Genomic DNA, 16218 nt, shown 5'->3' with positions numbered 1-16218 from the left:
CCCTCAGCCCTAGGTAGAAGTTAAAGTTATAGCTCTACAAGATGAGCGTTGGAGGGTGTGAGGGGTGTTAAATAACAGAGGGTGATGAAGGGGCTGAAGATGATGCAGGGAGCAGTGTGTCACCTGGGCTGACTGGGTCTGGTCCAGAATCTCCTCAAACTTCTGGTAGTTCTCGTCGTCGGGGTCGGCCCCGGACAGCCTCGCCGCCCGTGCCATGAAGTAGGGAGGAAGCTCTCCTATAGCTGTACCTGCACCCTGCTCACACAGAAACACAGACGCACAAAGGGAGATTTTTTTTATTTTAAAGATTTTTTTGGGGCATTTTAGGCCTTTATTTTCACAGGATAGATGAAGACATGAAAGGGGAGAGAGCATGTAGCAAAGGGCCGCAGGTCGGAGTCGAACCCGCGGCCGCTGCGTCGAGGAGTAAACCTCTATATATGTGCGCCAACTGAGCTAAGCCGGCCACACAAAGGGAGATTGTCAATTACTGCTACTCAGCTGTTCGTAGTTCACTGTTTACAGTATCCCCATGGTGTGCTTCTATATATCGCTTCGGCAACACAGGCTTCTGTCCCAACTGCCAATAAATCTGAATTCCACATAGCTTTAAGAAAGAGAAGGAGGTTAGTAGTTGTTTATTTGTATCAATTTTATCAAATTGTATTAAAATAATGTGGCTGAATTTAATGCGTTAAATTGTATTTTTTATCATGCATTGTGTAGTTTAGTTATAAAAATGCTATATGTGTCTTAATGTCATGCTAATTATTATAACAACCATATTACCATCGTTCCTGGGGGGTTAATGGAGCAAAAATATCATTATCCACTATCCTAAGGAGCTTTCACCGCTTGAGGTCTGGGATCGTGCGATCAGAGCACTTAATGGGAATAAAACGGAAAGGATTTACGAGAACGAAAATCCCACAGATTATTAAACGATCATGGATACATAAAACACAGGTCCAGGGAAGGTGAAAAACCAGATGCCACTTCTTCAAACAGCATATCAACACACTGCACCGCTAGCTGCTCTGTTCCAATCTGCTTTGGACATGTGGAATGCAGTGTTTCTAGAAAATTTAAGAAGTGCTAACAAGCCCAGGGGGTTCTAAAGGAACCAAGATATCAATATCTGACAGCCAAAAGGAGCTTGTAGCTATAAAGTGGTGGAGCCTGTGTGGTTGAGAAGGGGCTTAACAGGAAAAAAGCGGAAGTGATTTGAGGAAAAATAAATCCTCAGCACTTGGTCGGTTCACCAAGTTCATCCCGCCAAAACATGAGGATGGGGGGAGTGAGGGATGAGGGGGTGAGGGCTACAGACTTAATTAACACAATGAAAACAGCCGCCAAGAAATGCTGTGTTTTTGGAGTTGCTCACAGCTCATTACTTTAATGTTTCCAGGCACAGGGGGAGAGTAGGGGTGCAAGGGGGATGAGAGAAGATGCTAAAGATACAGTTAATGCAAGTTACAATTACAGATGGCATATAGATGATTTCAAGCCCTAACACATCCTGAGCATCCGCAGATGCACTGCAATTAAAGAAAAAGAAAGATTTGAACTAATATTCAGTTGTTTAGGAGGAAGAAGAACATAACTAACTAATCACAGCCATATTACTTGTATGTTGCTGGATGGCTGAGCCAGAAAATGATTAGTGGGTAGTTAGCAACCATGGCAGCGACAACAAGCCCAAACAATCATTCTCAGAAGGCGGTGCTATCCCAAAACCTGGCAGACTGCATATTTAATGTGGACACCCTGTTCTCTTGTTAACACTACAGCCTTTGATGAAATCTGCCAGTTTTTTTCTCATAATGGAGACGTGCCCTAATCTCCCTGGCAGCTGCTCCATTCAATAGCTCTGCCTCTGTTTGTTAGCGTGCATGCGCCTGTGTGTGTTTGTGTGTGTTTGTGTGTGTGTGTGTGTTTGTGTAGGGGGCTTTGAAACTGTGGGTGCAACAGGTGCCTCCAACTGTAGAGCTGACAAGCCTAACCTGAGGCCATGCCTGGCTGGGGTTACAAGGGTGTGGTGGGGAGTGGGTGGTGGTGAATCCAATGGGATTGGGTGGCAAACACACACCCACAAACACAGACTCCTATATCACACCTCAGAGCATGGTGCTGCTGCTGGTGGTGTGGCTGTGTCTGTGGCTCAGATACAATTTTATTCCAGTTTGAAGCCAGAAAAACTAACATGCTGCACCAATAACACACACACACACACACACACACACACACACACACACACACACACACACACACACACACACACACACACACACACACACACACACACACACACACACACACACACACACACACACACACACACACACACACTCACACACACAGATGTACATTAAGACGGGCTGTGTCTCATATAAGGGGTGAAAGGTGAGGGTCACAGTATCATTTATTACAGTATAATTCTTTGATATTAGTTTAATATTAGTATTATATATATGTATAGTTTAGCATGTAAAGAAATTGTTAATGTTAGGATTAGTGAGGATATAGTGAATGAGTATCATCAATAAAATGCCTTTACTAGGTATTGTAGTACAAATGTGTAGTTTTGAATGATTCCAATAAATTGAAACCTTTTTATTACGTGTGTGTGTACAGTTAATGTATTACAAACAATAAGGAAGTCTGTGGGCCAATTACAGTAGAGAGCAGGTTGTTAAAAGCCTGCCTGGTTCCTGTAAAACTCCTGGTAGAGAAGAAGCAGCTGAGGATCTGTATTTCCCCTCACCTCAGCCCCGTCCACATTATGCAGAACAGGGAAACAGATTACAAAGAATGATAAAAGTCATATCACATGTCAGTGACCAAGTTCTCTTTTCTTAGCTTTGGCAGTTCTGCCTTCCTCATAAAGGGAAAAAAGTAAATTGCCGGTAAGAGTGGAGATGAAAAGATAATGTAGTTACAAAGAAGTCTATAATGGATAAGACTTTTAGATCATTGTGGCACATGCATGTTTTGTATGTGTCCTGTATGTGTGTGTGTGTGTGTGTGTGTGTGTGTGTGTGTGTGTGTGTGTGTGTGTTTGTGTGTGTGTGTGTGTGTGTGTGTGTGTGACAGTAGCACAAGCCATTGTCAGCGGTTTCATGGTTATTCTAAGGCATGTGTGACTCATTGATAAACCACCAGAGCTCAGACTCTAAGTGTAACTAGACACCAAGGTAGAAGGCTGTTCTTTGCCTAAATTCAAGCTTTAAACAGATAAGCTGGCATTACAAAGTTTAGCATGCTTTTTATATATATATATTTTTTTTTTATTTTTTTTTTTTTTTTTTATTTTTTTTTTTTTATTTTTTATTTATTTTTTATTTATTTTTTTTTCTACTTTGAAGTAGGACAATGTTTCTGTTCTGGGCCTGAAAAAAAAGGTTGTAGATTAAAAATATTTCATCTTTCTCAGCAGCCACAAGGCTGGTTAGAGGTGTGAAACCACCAGCACTGCATGGGGGAAATTCACAATAAGGAGCTGGGGCTTTCCAAGCAAATGAGTTCTCAATGAATACATTTGCATGCACATTTGTATGAACATTTTGATAATTTCTAGCTTGAGTCTCTACTGGTGAAGATACTGCAGAAAAAGAATAAACAAGTATTGTTATTATTTATAAATTAGGGTGCAAGGACCACAGAGGGAGCTCTAAAAGATTTAAATAATTATTTGTATTATGATATTAACAGAGAGAGAATAGACAGGAATGGCCAAGTTTCTCATCATTTTCACTGTATTGCACTTCATAAATTGCATGTTAATTAAGAAAAAAAATCATGGTCTGATGTGTGCACCTAATTTGGAGTCATTGGCATGTATAGTTTGATGCTGCCCCTTCAATTTTGGTAAGTTTCATGTTTCTACCACCCTCTGTCTAATGACCCCTTTCGAAACATACTGGATAAATTCAAAAATGCATGGTGGTCAATCTGAAAACATGACTGTTTTTGTTAGTGCCTGAGAAACATTATTAGGAAGGAAACAGCATTAGGAAGATATGAGGTTTTCACCTGACAGCAACAATATTTCACTCTAAATACTAGTCAAAGCTGTGGTGAATGTGCAAGGTCAATACAAACTGCGACCAAAACTGACCCATGAGAAATGTTTATAAAAAGCTGAACTCTGTGCAGAATCTGCAGCTGCCTGCTCTTTAGCTGTTCCTACATGCACAGCCAATCTGTAACAGGCACTCACCCACATACAAGCTTCCAGGCGGACTTTGGAGATGATGGTCCAGAGAGAGATGCTTCCATGGATGGCAGCTGAACCCACCGCTGTTGCAGCCTCCACGCCCACCTGCTCAGCATCAGAGTCTGGTGCGTTCTGCTGGGGACAGACTATTTGGTCTGGATAAGGCGGTTCGGGGAAATCCACAGAGCCACATTCATAGGCGGCCAAGGTCACTGATGCTATGTGTGGTCCCTGAGAAATAGAGAGAGAAAGACAAAGAGACGAAGATGAAGAGAAAAAGATAAAAGGAATTAAAATAGAGTGGGAGTCCACCTGTTGGAAATAGTTTTGAGTCAGAGGAAGACCCCTTTGTTATTAGCATAGGGAGAAAATGACAGATGTGAGTCAAATACTGATTGATGAAGACATGAAGCCTTCTGCTTTCCTTTCACGCGCTTATCGTAAATAAACATGCAGTTTACAATGTCTACTAAAAAAAAAAATTTTAAAAAATTTAAAGGGGGGGGCCGGGGAAAAAAAAAAAAATTTTTTTTTTAAACATTTATTCGCACACACACACACACACACACACACACACAACACAACACAACAACAACACACACACACAACACACAACACACACACACACACACACACAACACACACACACACACACACACACACACACACACACACACAAATGAACCTCAAAGACATGGCAAGGAAAAACAATGGCAAGCTGAAAATATGTAGTGTTCCAATAGTACAGGGGATGATTTTCCCCACCTTGCCCAGGTGACATGCACATAGATACACAACAGAGTGCAACCATCTGCCCCAGGAGGGCAATGATAATGAAGAAAAGAGCAGCAGAAAGAGGACTCTCTTCTTCCTGTCGTAAGAATGAGACATTAGCATACTTAAGGACCCGCTGTCTTTGATAGGGCCTGGTCTGGTTTACATTTCTGGCACTTGTTTATTTACTCGCTTCAATAAGGCTTCCAGTGAGAAAACAGAAAAATCAAAAGGAAGGAAGGAGTGCAGGGTGGATTTCTGCATTTAACACACCTGTTTTGAAGGGTGATTTCATGCAGCAAACCTGTTTTAAAGAGTTAAATTAATTTAGGTCAAAGCAAAAGTGTGAGCACTGGCTTGCTGAACAGAACAGGGTAAAAAAAGTACAACAATTCCTTTGAAAACTCTGCTATTCTTGAAGCATAAATTCCCTTATCAAAGTTTCTTGTCTGAGAGGTGCAAGGAAATTCTTTGTACAAATGACCCTTGGCCATTCTACACTGACTCATTATGAGAATAAGGTTGCTAACATCATCTGAGAGCACAATATTTGATTAAGTTTTACACTGAACAGGATCCAGTCAGGAAGAAAAGGTCATGTAACTTTGTATTTCCTCTGTAAGAACACGTCACACACTGAACAATGATCTAGATGGATCTGAAAGAGTGACAGAGATGATCAAACAAGTCAGTAACACTACTGGGACACCTGCAAATAAAGGCAGGCCCTGTGAGTGGGCCCTGTGTACTCTATCTATTCTATGTGTTTACTCATGTGTACATATGCAAAGAAAGGGTGCTCCCTGTGACGCACCGGGGCAGTTTGGCATTACGCAATGTAGCACCAAAACAATTTGGCAAACCTGGGGTGGGGCTGGAACTTCCGGAGCTGCCTAGGACAAAGCAGGACAGGACAAGACGGGACGTGGGAGGGCAGGACAGTTGCCTGTGAGGTAACAGGAAACAGCAATGTCTTCTTTAGGTACAATGCACTCCCTTTAGATGATATAGATTAGTTTCTATATACACTGTAGTAGTAAGCAGGCACAGTCACATTTACATTAATACTTAAAAAGCACTACCAGGGGAAATGTCTAATGTTCACACACTTGTTTTCTTACAAAAGCAAAAGACAAATCTTTAGTAACCCAGAGGGAGAAGTCAAGAAACTCCCAGCACTGACACAGTCAGATTAGATACTCCCCAGCCTCACACACACACTAGGGTTGTGCCGATGGACAATGTCATCGTTCACTGGACACAGTGGTCTCGAGTGAGAGAGAAAAAAGCGTTAACGTGGAACGCTATCACACTTTCCTTTCTCCCCTCATTGGACTAAGTTTGTCGACACTACTCTGTGCGTGCATCAATAAGTAAGTCTGAGGTCCTGTAGGTACGGGACGATGTTATGCAGGAATTATGAATGTACGTTAGCAACAGTAGGCTAATTCACGAGGGTGCTATTTTATGTGTGAGCTAATACTGCGCATCTGTTCATGTGCGCTGCAAGAGTTATGATTCTGTTTATTGAATGAATTATTCAGTGCAAACATAACCGAGAATGTAGTTTAAACTCAGTAATGAAGGTATATTAGGTTATTACTGTTGCTCTGTTGAAGGCAAATGTCCCAATGTACTGTCATTACGGACATCTGATTGATTTTACTGCACCGAAGTTAAGTGAAAGTAGGTCAAGTTGTAAAAAACTGCCCCTACCAGCAGGGCACCATTTACAGAGGGAATTTAAATGTATGTCTAATCGTTTCAATGTTAACGGTTAGCCCATAGTAGTAGAAAAAAATATTTATGTAAAGAGATATGAGCCTTACTGTAAACATCAACAATTTAGGGGACATCCCCAACTCTAACACACACACACACACACACACACACACACACACACACACACACACACACACACACACACACACACACACACACACACACACACACACACACACACACACACACACACACACACACACACACACACACACACACACACCTCAACCAGACTGTATGTGTGGCCAAGAAACACAATATTCCTTTTGCTCAAACCTTCCAACTCTATCTCAGGTAATGTGATGTTTACCAAACACACATAGACAGCCTGCCAAAGGAGTGTTGCGTGACCCTTTAGTACCTACTCTCTGTCTAATGCTGTGTCACTGCTTCTCACCTTACACAAAAGCCCAGCCCTCATATGTTGTCCTTGTGATTCACTATTCATCTGCAGCCCAGCCTCCAACATACAGGTAGCTGCTCTGTCTTATTTTTTTTATTTTGTTTCTGACTTGATGACATACATGGACAAACAGTCACAAAATAATCCACACATTTCATCTCCTAAAAAGGCATAGACGGTGATTAATGTCAGGAAAAACATTCTAACTACACAGTGGAGGCCATTAACACAAAGTTTAGGAGTGCAATACTAATGATTTTGTTTGAAGTTCCTGTGACGTGACGTTTACAGTAGTTCAGGACTCAAACACATGGAGCTCTGAAGCAGACCTGTGCATTGCTTTAGTGTCCACTCTCTCTGTAAAAATAGAGATGAGCAGCGTGGCTTCCGTGGTCTGTGCAGCTTCAGGTTTATAAAGGACGCGCTCTGCTGTGGGCATGCTGCGGTAGATGTAACGCGTTTGTGCTCTGTGAATTTCTGCCGTAGTTTCGGTTTTCCACCTCCGATGTAGGGCAGCGTACAGCCACTTCCCTAAACTTTGTCTCATTCAGAGACGGTAGACCCAAACGGGGCTCTGTGTCTGTCAGGAGGTCTGAGTTCTACCGTATCAGCAGAGCAATCACGTAATGCACAGCAAACTATGGTGCAGGTAGATTATTTTCTGAAATATAGTGACTGTATTCTTTGTAATCATCACTTTATTTTTCTCAAAATATCACAACTCCTCCAAATCACAGAGAACACAGATATATTTTGAATGTGCAAAGTTTTGAACATGAGCAGAAATCTTACTCAAACACATCTGAAATATTACAGTCCAGGGGTTTCTTAATTCATTAAAATTAATTAATGTATCATTGAGGTGAATAATTGTCATATGCACATTTAAGGAGGTTACTTCCCCAAACAAAAGATGCAAAAGAGGAGGGAAGAGTGAATTATGCCTAGGCTACATGTGTGCTGACTCAGATATAATTAGAAAAGTCGATCTATAAAAAGTTGAAAGCAATACATAAAGCCTGAGAGCCTTACTGCAAAATATTCCATTATGTTTTTTTATTTTTTGAATTTTCCCCCATGTTTCCCTTTACATAAAGATATTTTCAGTAGGGCTGTGACGGTATAGTGTTTTTCTTACCGCGGTTAAGTTAGAGCGAAAATGGCAGGGTGCCTTAAGTGAGTGACGTCCGTGCCCGTGTGCAAGGAGAGCGAGCGGTAACGGAGAGTAGCGCATGAGTGCTGCTGTGAGGAAAAGAGAGAGGAAAAAGAGATAGCAAAGATGATGTAAAGTGAGTTAAAAGTGAACAATAAAACAACAACAAGCTAGAACTTCTCAAGACACGGTGGCTTCATCTGTTGTCAATACTGCCGGTAAAGTGAATGGCGTTACCCCCGAAAAACATTGGCTTAACCCTTAGCACAGTGTTTCCATTTCAGCTCAATGTGAGAGTCTTTACTGTGTTTTGCTGTCATTTAGGGCCACTCTGCTTTCTCTCCTCTCGGTTGATCCATTCCACAGACAGTTCAGAAAGCTCTATTGTCAATGAAGTAAAAAGAAAAAGAAAAAAGTTTGCCGACAATGCAGAGGGTAGACGCTTTGCAGCACAGCGGTCTTAGCAGCTGAGCAGACAGAGAGCAGAGAGGGCGACTCAGCAGTCCGCTAACTTGTTGCTCTCTCTAATATAACCAATATAAACTGCTCTGTTTAGGCTACAAAATGTGCATGCAGGCTGAAATTCAACCATGCGGTTTTGTCGGGATTAAGTTATAAGCAGAAGGAAACTCCGCTAGCTGCTAGGCTAATGTGCAATGGTAAACACTGCAGCGTTAACGTTGATGTGTCCATGTCCACCTCAGCTCAATGGACTGTCCATCCTCATGTGCAAAGCTGAAGTGACGAGCAACGTAAGTTTTTTTTTCTCTCCATAAACTCTTGAATGTAGGATAGAAGACGATGAGGATAACTACACAATGATTATTGCTTTCATTATATTTCATATCACACGATATCTGTTCTCCTGTAACTTCCGCCTGCAAAAAGTAAAAAAATTAATAAAAAATATGCGGTGATGATGTCATCACTGGGATAGTGGCATGTCACCGCCGGTATAGTGGTGATGCGGTTATCGTCACAGCCCTAATTTTCAGCATAAATTGATTCAGAAAAAGGTAGAAATAGGTGCATACAATTCACCTTAATGCAGGAAATTAAGTTTTTAACGCTCAAAACCCCCCCCCCCACCATCATAATTCGCCACACAGATCTGGAAACAAAACCTATAAAAGTCTATAAAATTAAAAAAGTATAAAAATCTATAAAACTGGGCAGCTAAAAGGAACATACACCGGCAATTAACAAGCTGGGCAAGCCAATTGCTGTTTTGCATTACATTAAGTTTATTTAAATGGGTCCGTGCTAAGCCTCGAACCTCCTCAGAAAACGCCCCTTGTGGAGGAAGTATTTATTTCTCTCTGAGAGAAACCATTGTTCCATCTTATACACTGTTTACTATAAACAAAGTCGTGGCGTCAGTATGTGTGAGTTGAAATAACTATTCCACCTCCTGTGTCTAATTTGAGATTTGCCGAATGTTGATGATGTTTGCAGCCACTAAAATATACATCAGTACTGACAGAGGCACAAAGTTCCTCTCTATGACCTGATGGGATCCACAATGGAGGCAACATTGCTGGCATTTCTGTGGTGACCTGCACAAATCGCTTGAAAACCCATGACCTTCAAAACGAGTGGGATCGCCACTCCTCGGAAGGAGCACATCCACGCGGACTCTGAGGAGACACACAGTTTGGATCTAGTAATAAAGTATGTATCTGTGTGTGTGTGTGTGTATGTGTGTGTGTGTCCTTAGGAGTCCCTCTCTACTAAGTGCCATAGTGGATATTGGGATGACTTGTTTTAGTTGGACAAGAACACAAAGCTGGCAGCTCAAAAAACTTTCACAACACCAGAAATCCACCCTGCAAAAAATGTCATCAATAGCCCATTTAATGTGCTGTTGTAATGTCAGCTTCAGGTTGGTAGCCATAGTCCTGCGGAATGTCCATGTCTATTACTGACCACATCCTGTAGTTTCCTGATGGTTAGAACTTTATTCCCTACTTCCCCCTGTAATGCTAGTACCATCTGAATGGAGATTATGTTAAAAGTACACTGTGAGTTAGCTAAACCATTTTGCTTTTTGGTGAGTAACACTGAATAACTGCATAACTTCTGAAAACTACACAGGGCCCTGAATTCCCAGATGTTTGTTATCAGCCCTGTTACAAAATATTAAAGATGATAGTGCCACATTTTGTAGATCCTCAAGAGAGTTTAAACAAGTCCACTACAAAGAGAGGTGTTGGCACAGGTGTTACATTTGCTAATGTGACCATTCTTAGGCGTTTGCCATGATGAGGGTGAATTGATAACAAATTACTTTTAATGTGTAGTAAATTGTTCCTTAACCTCCATCCTAGACATGTGACAGGGATTGGCTACGAGCACAGCAGTTGCTAAAGCACATGGGCGGAAAGGAGCTTCCTCTAAGTGCCACAGCACGAACAAAGTCTGTGTCACTGTGCCCACTGAAGAAGGAAGTGAAAGCAGTTTGGCCAATAGCTGCTGCTGGGATGAGCTACTGACATGGACATGGTATATCACCTTCTTTGGTCCTTTGGATCCAGTGCAATTGGAATAATGGTCTTTAATTGTTAAACATGCGATATATAAAACATTACTTTATTTTGTGTGACTGTGTGTGTCACAGTAACAGTGATATCTGCATTAGGTCAGCAGACACATACACTCATAGCATAATGTAGCAGTGTAGGCGTGATGACTTCAATTTCAACGCAGCTTATGAAAGGAGGTGCTTTTTACATTTGAACTACTGGTTTATTCTTTACACAGAAACAGATGCAGTAGACTGAATACACTCATGATAAAATTGCATCATGAATCACATCAAATTACATAAAACAGTACATTTCTGTTAGGAAGCAGTGGCACCCGACAGATTCAAAATGTGAGCTTTCTGTAGCTTATAAATACTTTTTTAACAGACTGATATTTGTCCCTGCACATCCTCCCAATTTAAATGTTGTGTATTGGGCTACACTTTAAATTACCAAAGACATTTGTTTTGTGAAATTATACAATCCCTAATTAATTGTTTTTAATCTTGAGACCCTAGCAGATGCAGCCCATAATCGTTCCTGCCACTGCTCATGGCATGGACTCCTCTTGTTAGTTTATGGTGGCAAATGTAGTTTGTTCTGAAGCCCCAAACCAGACATTAATGGGTGACCATAAACTGACCGGTTCTTAGTGACCACGACCACAGGACGGTCCAGTCATTAACAGGTCAGTGTGGTTGTCAAGGGCCATTGAAGCACATTAGACACGGTTAGGCTAGCATAACCTGGACAAACATTAGAGGTTAGTTTGTAATGTAGAAGCCCTGGTCAGGATTTTTGAGGGAGGTAAGAGAGCGCTGGACTGAGGCCAGTTCAGAGGTGTGTGGCAAGCGTGCGTAGATCACCACTATTAAATTAAATTATTACATTTCATAAATTTGCATTCTAATCTTCCACTTCTTAAATAATGAACTTTTTAACATATAATAATGGGGAATCTTTATTTAAAATCTTTGTGATGATGCAATGGATGAATTACATCAAAGTACAACAGGTGTACATTCCTTTTTTGAGTGTGTTTCATTTGGTCAACTACAACGGCAAAACAGAATGTTGGGCCCTATAGAATCAGGATAAAAAGGAGGCCGAAGCAGCTACACCTACACAGACCCACCTGAGGGTGTGGGATGGTGTGACGGGTAACTGAAAAGCACTGGGTGACCTTTATGTTAGAATTTCAACAATGCTTTAAATACGGTAAACACCTGCAGTCTGCCAGCGGCACTCTGGTTTGCTCTGGTAAGGTTTGGCTTGTTCTGGCAGGGTTGATGGTTGATGGCGTTTCAGACTGGCTACACACTAAATCCACTTTGGCCCGGGATTAGCTTCCTGTAGACTGTGTGTGTGTGTGTGTGTGTGTGTGTGTGTGTGTGTGTGTGTGTGTGTGTATATATGTGTGTGTGTGTGTGTGTCTCAGACATGCCTTGGATGGCTAAGGTGTGACAATTAAGATTGAGAAGCGGTTAGAAACAGCACAACCACACAAAGCTCCCATTTACACATCTCTCTGGTATTCATTTTGAAGGAGTTTGGTGAAGATGAGTAAGTCAAAAAACATTTGAACAGATCCATGTCTCCAACCTTATGAGAAAGAAGGCGGCACAGTGGCTCACAGCAAGTAGGCACTGCTGAGTACTGGGTTTGATCCCCGAGCTCCAGTTTCCTCCCACCATAAAGATGTAGGTACAGACATTACAACTGGAGTTGGTCCCCGGGCGCCAGACTATGGCTCCTAATTAGTTAGGATAGGTTAAATGCAGAGGATACATTCCTCGTATGTGTAAATGTACTTGAAGACTACTTGGCAAATATTAATATTATTAATATGGGTACCGAACTATGGCTGCCCACTGCTCCTAAATAGCTAGGATAGCAGAGGATACATTCCTCATATGTGTAAATGTATTTGGCAAATATAAATAATAAATATATATTCAGGTATAGCACAGCAACTTAAATATATATATATATATATATATATATATATATATAAATAAAAATAATAATAATAATAATTACATACTTAAAAATTATAGATGCAATTGTGCTGTTTTTTCCCTCTTCTTTTTTTTTTTTTGCCAGTGAAAGCCCTTTTTGGGTATTTTATATTTAAACCCAAAGTTAGATTCCCTCACGAGCAGCTGCAGATCCATAACTTACCAGTGTAAAATTCCCAACCAACGTATCTTATGGTTCGTTAATAAGTAATACTGCCTGTTCAGTAGTGGGAGGATCAAATCCAAGCGATAAGTTCTGACACACTATCTAGATGTAGTTAAAAATGAATGGCTTCAAATCGAATTTAAGAGGTGTTGAAGTTAAAGAGAGAGATCCGTTACTGCCAGCCGGTGGTGAGTCAAGAGTAGCTTTTCAGCTTTTCAAAGAATGGCTGAACTTGATCCTGATGTGTCACTCGTGTTACGAGTAACATGCATGCAAGGTATCAGTTCTCACTTTGGTGAAGAGAGGAGTGATTTTGCTATGTCGAGTCATATTTGACACAGAAAACATGTACAGCGAAGTCAAGGAAATTCTGAATCAATATATCGGCAATGTTTATATATACAGCAAGTTCACACCCATCAGAGTAAATTCAACACTTTCTGAAGAGCCAATCCAGAGCTTTATCAGCTCTGAGTTCCAAAACAACTCTCTATTAAACACTTGTCAGGTGACCACTTATGAGTAGTGGAAATGTTAGTCCAGGTCATACAGACCAGCAGGACAGTGTGAGTCACAACCCAAACAAAGCAACCAGGTTTCTGTCTACGTGAAGTCCTTTGTACGATACCATGCCATGCTGTGGGCGAGTTTCCCTCACCACATGTTCTTGTCAGACTGTAATTGTGTGGGCGGACTGCACTTAACTGTATAACGGCATCTGAGCGGGACCTGGGCCGCAGTGTGTGTGTGTGTGTGTGTGTGTGTGTGTGTGAGCGTTATAGTAACAACAATGCAGGGACAGTGTGTGGAAGCTACACTCTCAGACCTGCTCAGCGCTTACAGCGATAGGGGCTAATTAAAGCTGTGCTTCTGGTAATTGCCAACAGCCAAAACTTAATTTTAGGGGGTTTGCTAGGGAAAATCTGTATATTCTACACAAACCTCTTCTGCAACCTATAATTTAGCAATCCTAAAAGAAACTGAACATAGAAAACTACAGAATGTGCTATTATTTAGATGAGTGACTGGTTTATTTTTTTAAAGACAAGGCACTGTAAATCATGAGCCATAAACATAAATATGACAAACATGGTTTTTTTTTGTGATGCCACAAAGGTCCAAAGGCTGCTCCCAGAAAGACACAACATGTATACCTCTCACTCAAAAAAGAGCTCAAAGCTAGGACAGATAGAAAAAAAAACTACCCCAGTTGCTATTATGTAAACAGTAACGTGCGCGGCTTCAATTATAATTACTTTAATTCTTTGTTGCTGTTGATTTAACGTTGAGCACAACAATTTTCATGGTGCCCATAATGACTTAATGGCAACAGCCATTACTGAAAGTAATTTAATGGTGGATGACTCAGATGAGCTCTCTTCTAAAATATTTACAGCATTCCCAAGCTTTCAAGAGTCACACTCATCGCTAAACCTTTCTCAGTTAAAAGAGGATTTACAGAGCGCAGTGACACTAGTTGTCACTAGTTGTCACCAGTTGTCACTAGAAAACAAATACTTAAAAACCTAAGTGGATATAAAAGCCGGTCCCACTCATAATAGTCATCTTTACAATCATTATGACATGCGCAGGTGCAGGACTCTGTGTGCATTAGTGTACACGTGCGTGTACTGATCCTATCCTCCGCAGCCCCTGATGAAATGAGATCTCTCCAGTGCTCCTGCATGATTTTATTGTTTTCATGGTCTGTATTATAAGCACCCACCCACGACCTCCTCCCTCAGAGCAGCTGGATAAAATACACTTGATGGTGTGCCAAGAAGTGTGCTTTTTTCTTCTTTACGCCTGAGTTGCAGGGTTTTATCTTTCTCCAATAACCAGTCCTGCCCGTGTACAATGATCTCCCGCAGTCTCAGCGGGACACAAACACAGAGAGGTGAGACAGGTCGGCAATTGCCCATGTCAGGGAACAGGAGAGCTGCCACTTCTGCTCTGGTTTCATTGACTGGGATGGTTTGCATGTTACTGGCTCTGCACCGCCCTCCATTGGTGGCTCTGCAGTACTCTTATAATATAATGGTTACTGCTTCCCGCCAACCACTAAGGATGTGTGCTGTTAGCATGTGATGTGTGGTCACTTATTTCTAACAAAAGATTGTCATATCAATTTCACAGAGGTTAAACAGAAACCTTGGATGTAGCAGTCAAGTCAACACTGTGTCAGCAGAGGAAAATGTGACCACACATTTACTGTAACTGGGGGAAATGAAAAGATTAGCTTCAATCAAGTAGTTAAATCTTTAAAAGAGTCAGGAAAGGGACAGACACTTGATGACATCTGGGAAGGTAGGGGAAGTCATAGGTTATCTCATGTGAAAAAGCACTACCGAGGACCTTGATGGTTATTAGACTTGCTAGTATTTATGTCTTTTCACATTTTACAATGAGGTGGAAATTGCCAAAGAACTGCTCACGTAATAGATTACTACAAAAACTGGAATACAGTGAAATGTATGCGTTAGTAGTTTTATGGTTCATTATGCTCTTTATTAATCTTACATATTGCCTAGTCTTTTCAACGTTCATTTTTCAAGAAGACATGAATTAATCTTCAGCTGTAGCCTTTATGTGAATACAAATATTGATACTTGGTATCAATAATAATAAAACATGTAAAGTATCCCAATAGTAGTCTGCACTGATTTTTTCTGATTCGTCTTAAAACCACTGGCACCCTCTACTGACTGTTTTTACAAACATCTGACAATTTAGAAATCATTTTGGAAAAAATAATAATACAATGGCTTAATTAATAAATAATACAATGGCTTTAATTAATTAATGTATTCATTTCTACACACCGTATTTAATAACGGAGCATAATGATGGTAGATTTGATTAGAATATAAAAATACTATAATGTAATCCAGGGCTGTACAGTAAGCGCAGCTATGACTATTTTTGTTCCCAAAATAATCAGGTGGGTCTGAGAATGCGCTTCATGAGAACAGTTATGCCAGGACACAACCAACTTCATCCATCTATCATCTGAGATCTGTAGAAATTTCCAAAAGTCCTCTTGTGTAAGGTTATATTCTTGCTAAATTTCATCAAATGACCTCAATCCATTTTCGCTAAGCAAGTCACAAAGCAAGTTTATTCCAGCTTTTGCCCATTTCTCCCACATAATAGATTTTTTGCCAATTCATATTTTTTTGTT

General features: G+C 40.9%; 1 protein-coding gene across 1 annotated transcript in view; it reads right to left on the bottom strand.

Moving 5' to 3' along the window:
- LOC120544198 (vacuole membrane protein 1-like) overlaps positions 1 to 16218 on the bottom strand; it is a 60599-nt gene that overhangs the window by 32820 nt on the left and 11561 nt on the right. Inside the window, exons 6-7 of the mRNA XM_039777811.1 lie at positions 4220 to 4447; positions 124 to 255 (exon numbers count right to left, since the gene is read on the bottom strand). Of these exons, the coding sequence (XP_039633745.1) occupies positions 124 to 255; positions 4220 to 4447 (360 nt within the window). The remainder of the gene's footprint in view (positions 1 to 123; positions 256 to 4219; positions 4448 to 16218) is intronic.

This window comes from Perca fluviatilis, chromosome 16 (genome assembly GCF_010015445.1).
Source record: "Perca fluviatilis chromosome 16, GENO_Pfluv_1.0, whole genome shotgun sequence".
Classification (NCBI taxonomy): domain Eukaryota; kingdom Metazoa; phylum Chordata; class Actinopteri; order Perciformes; family Percidae; genus Perca; species Perca fluviatilis.
Note: the sequence above shows the minus strand (reverse complement) of the source record. Positions and strands in the feature narration are given on the sequence as shown.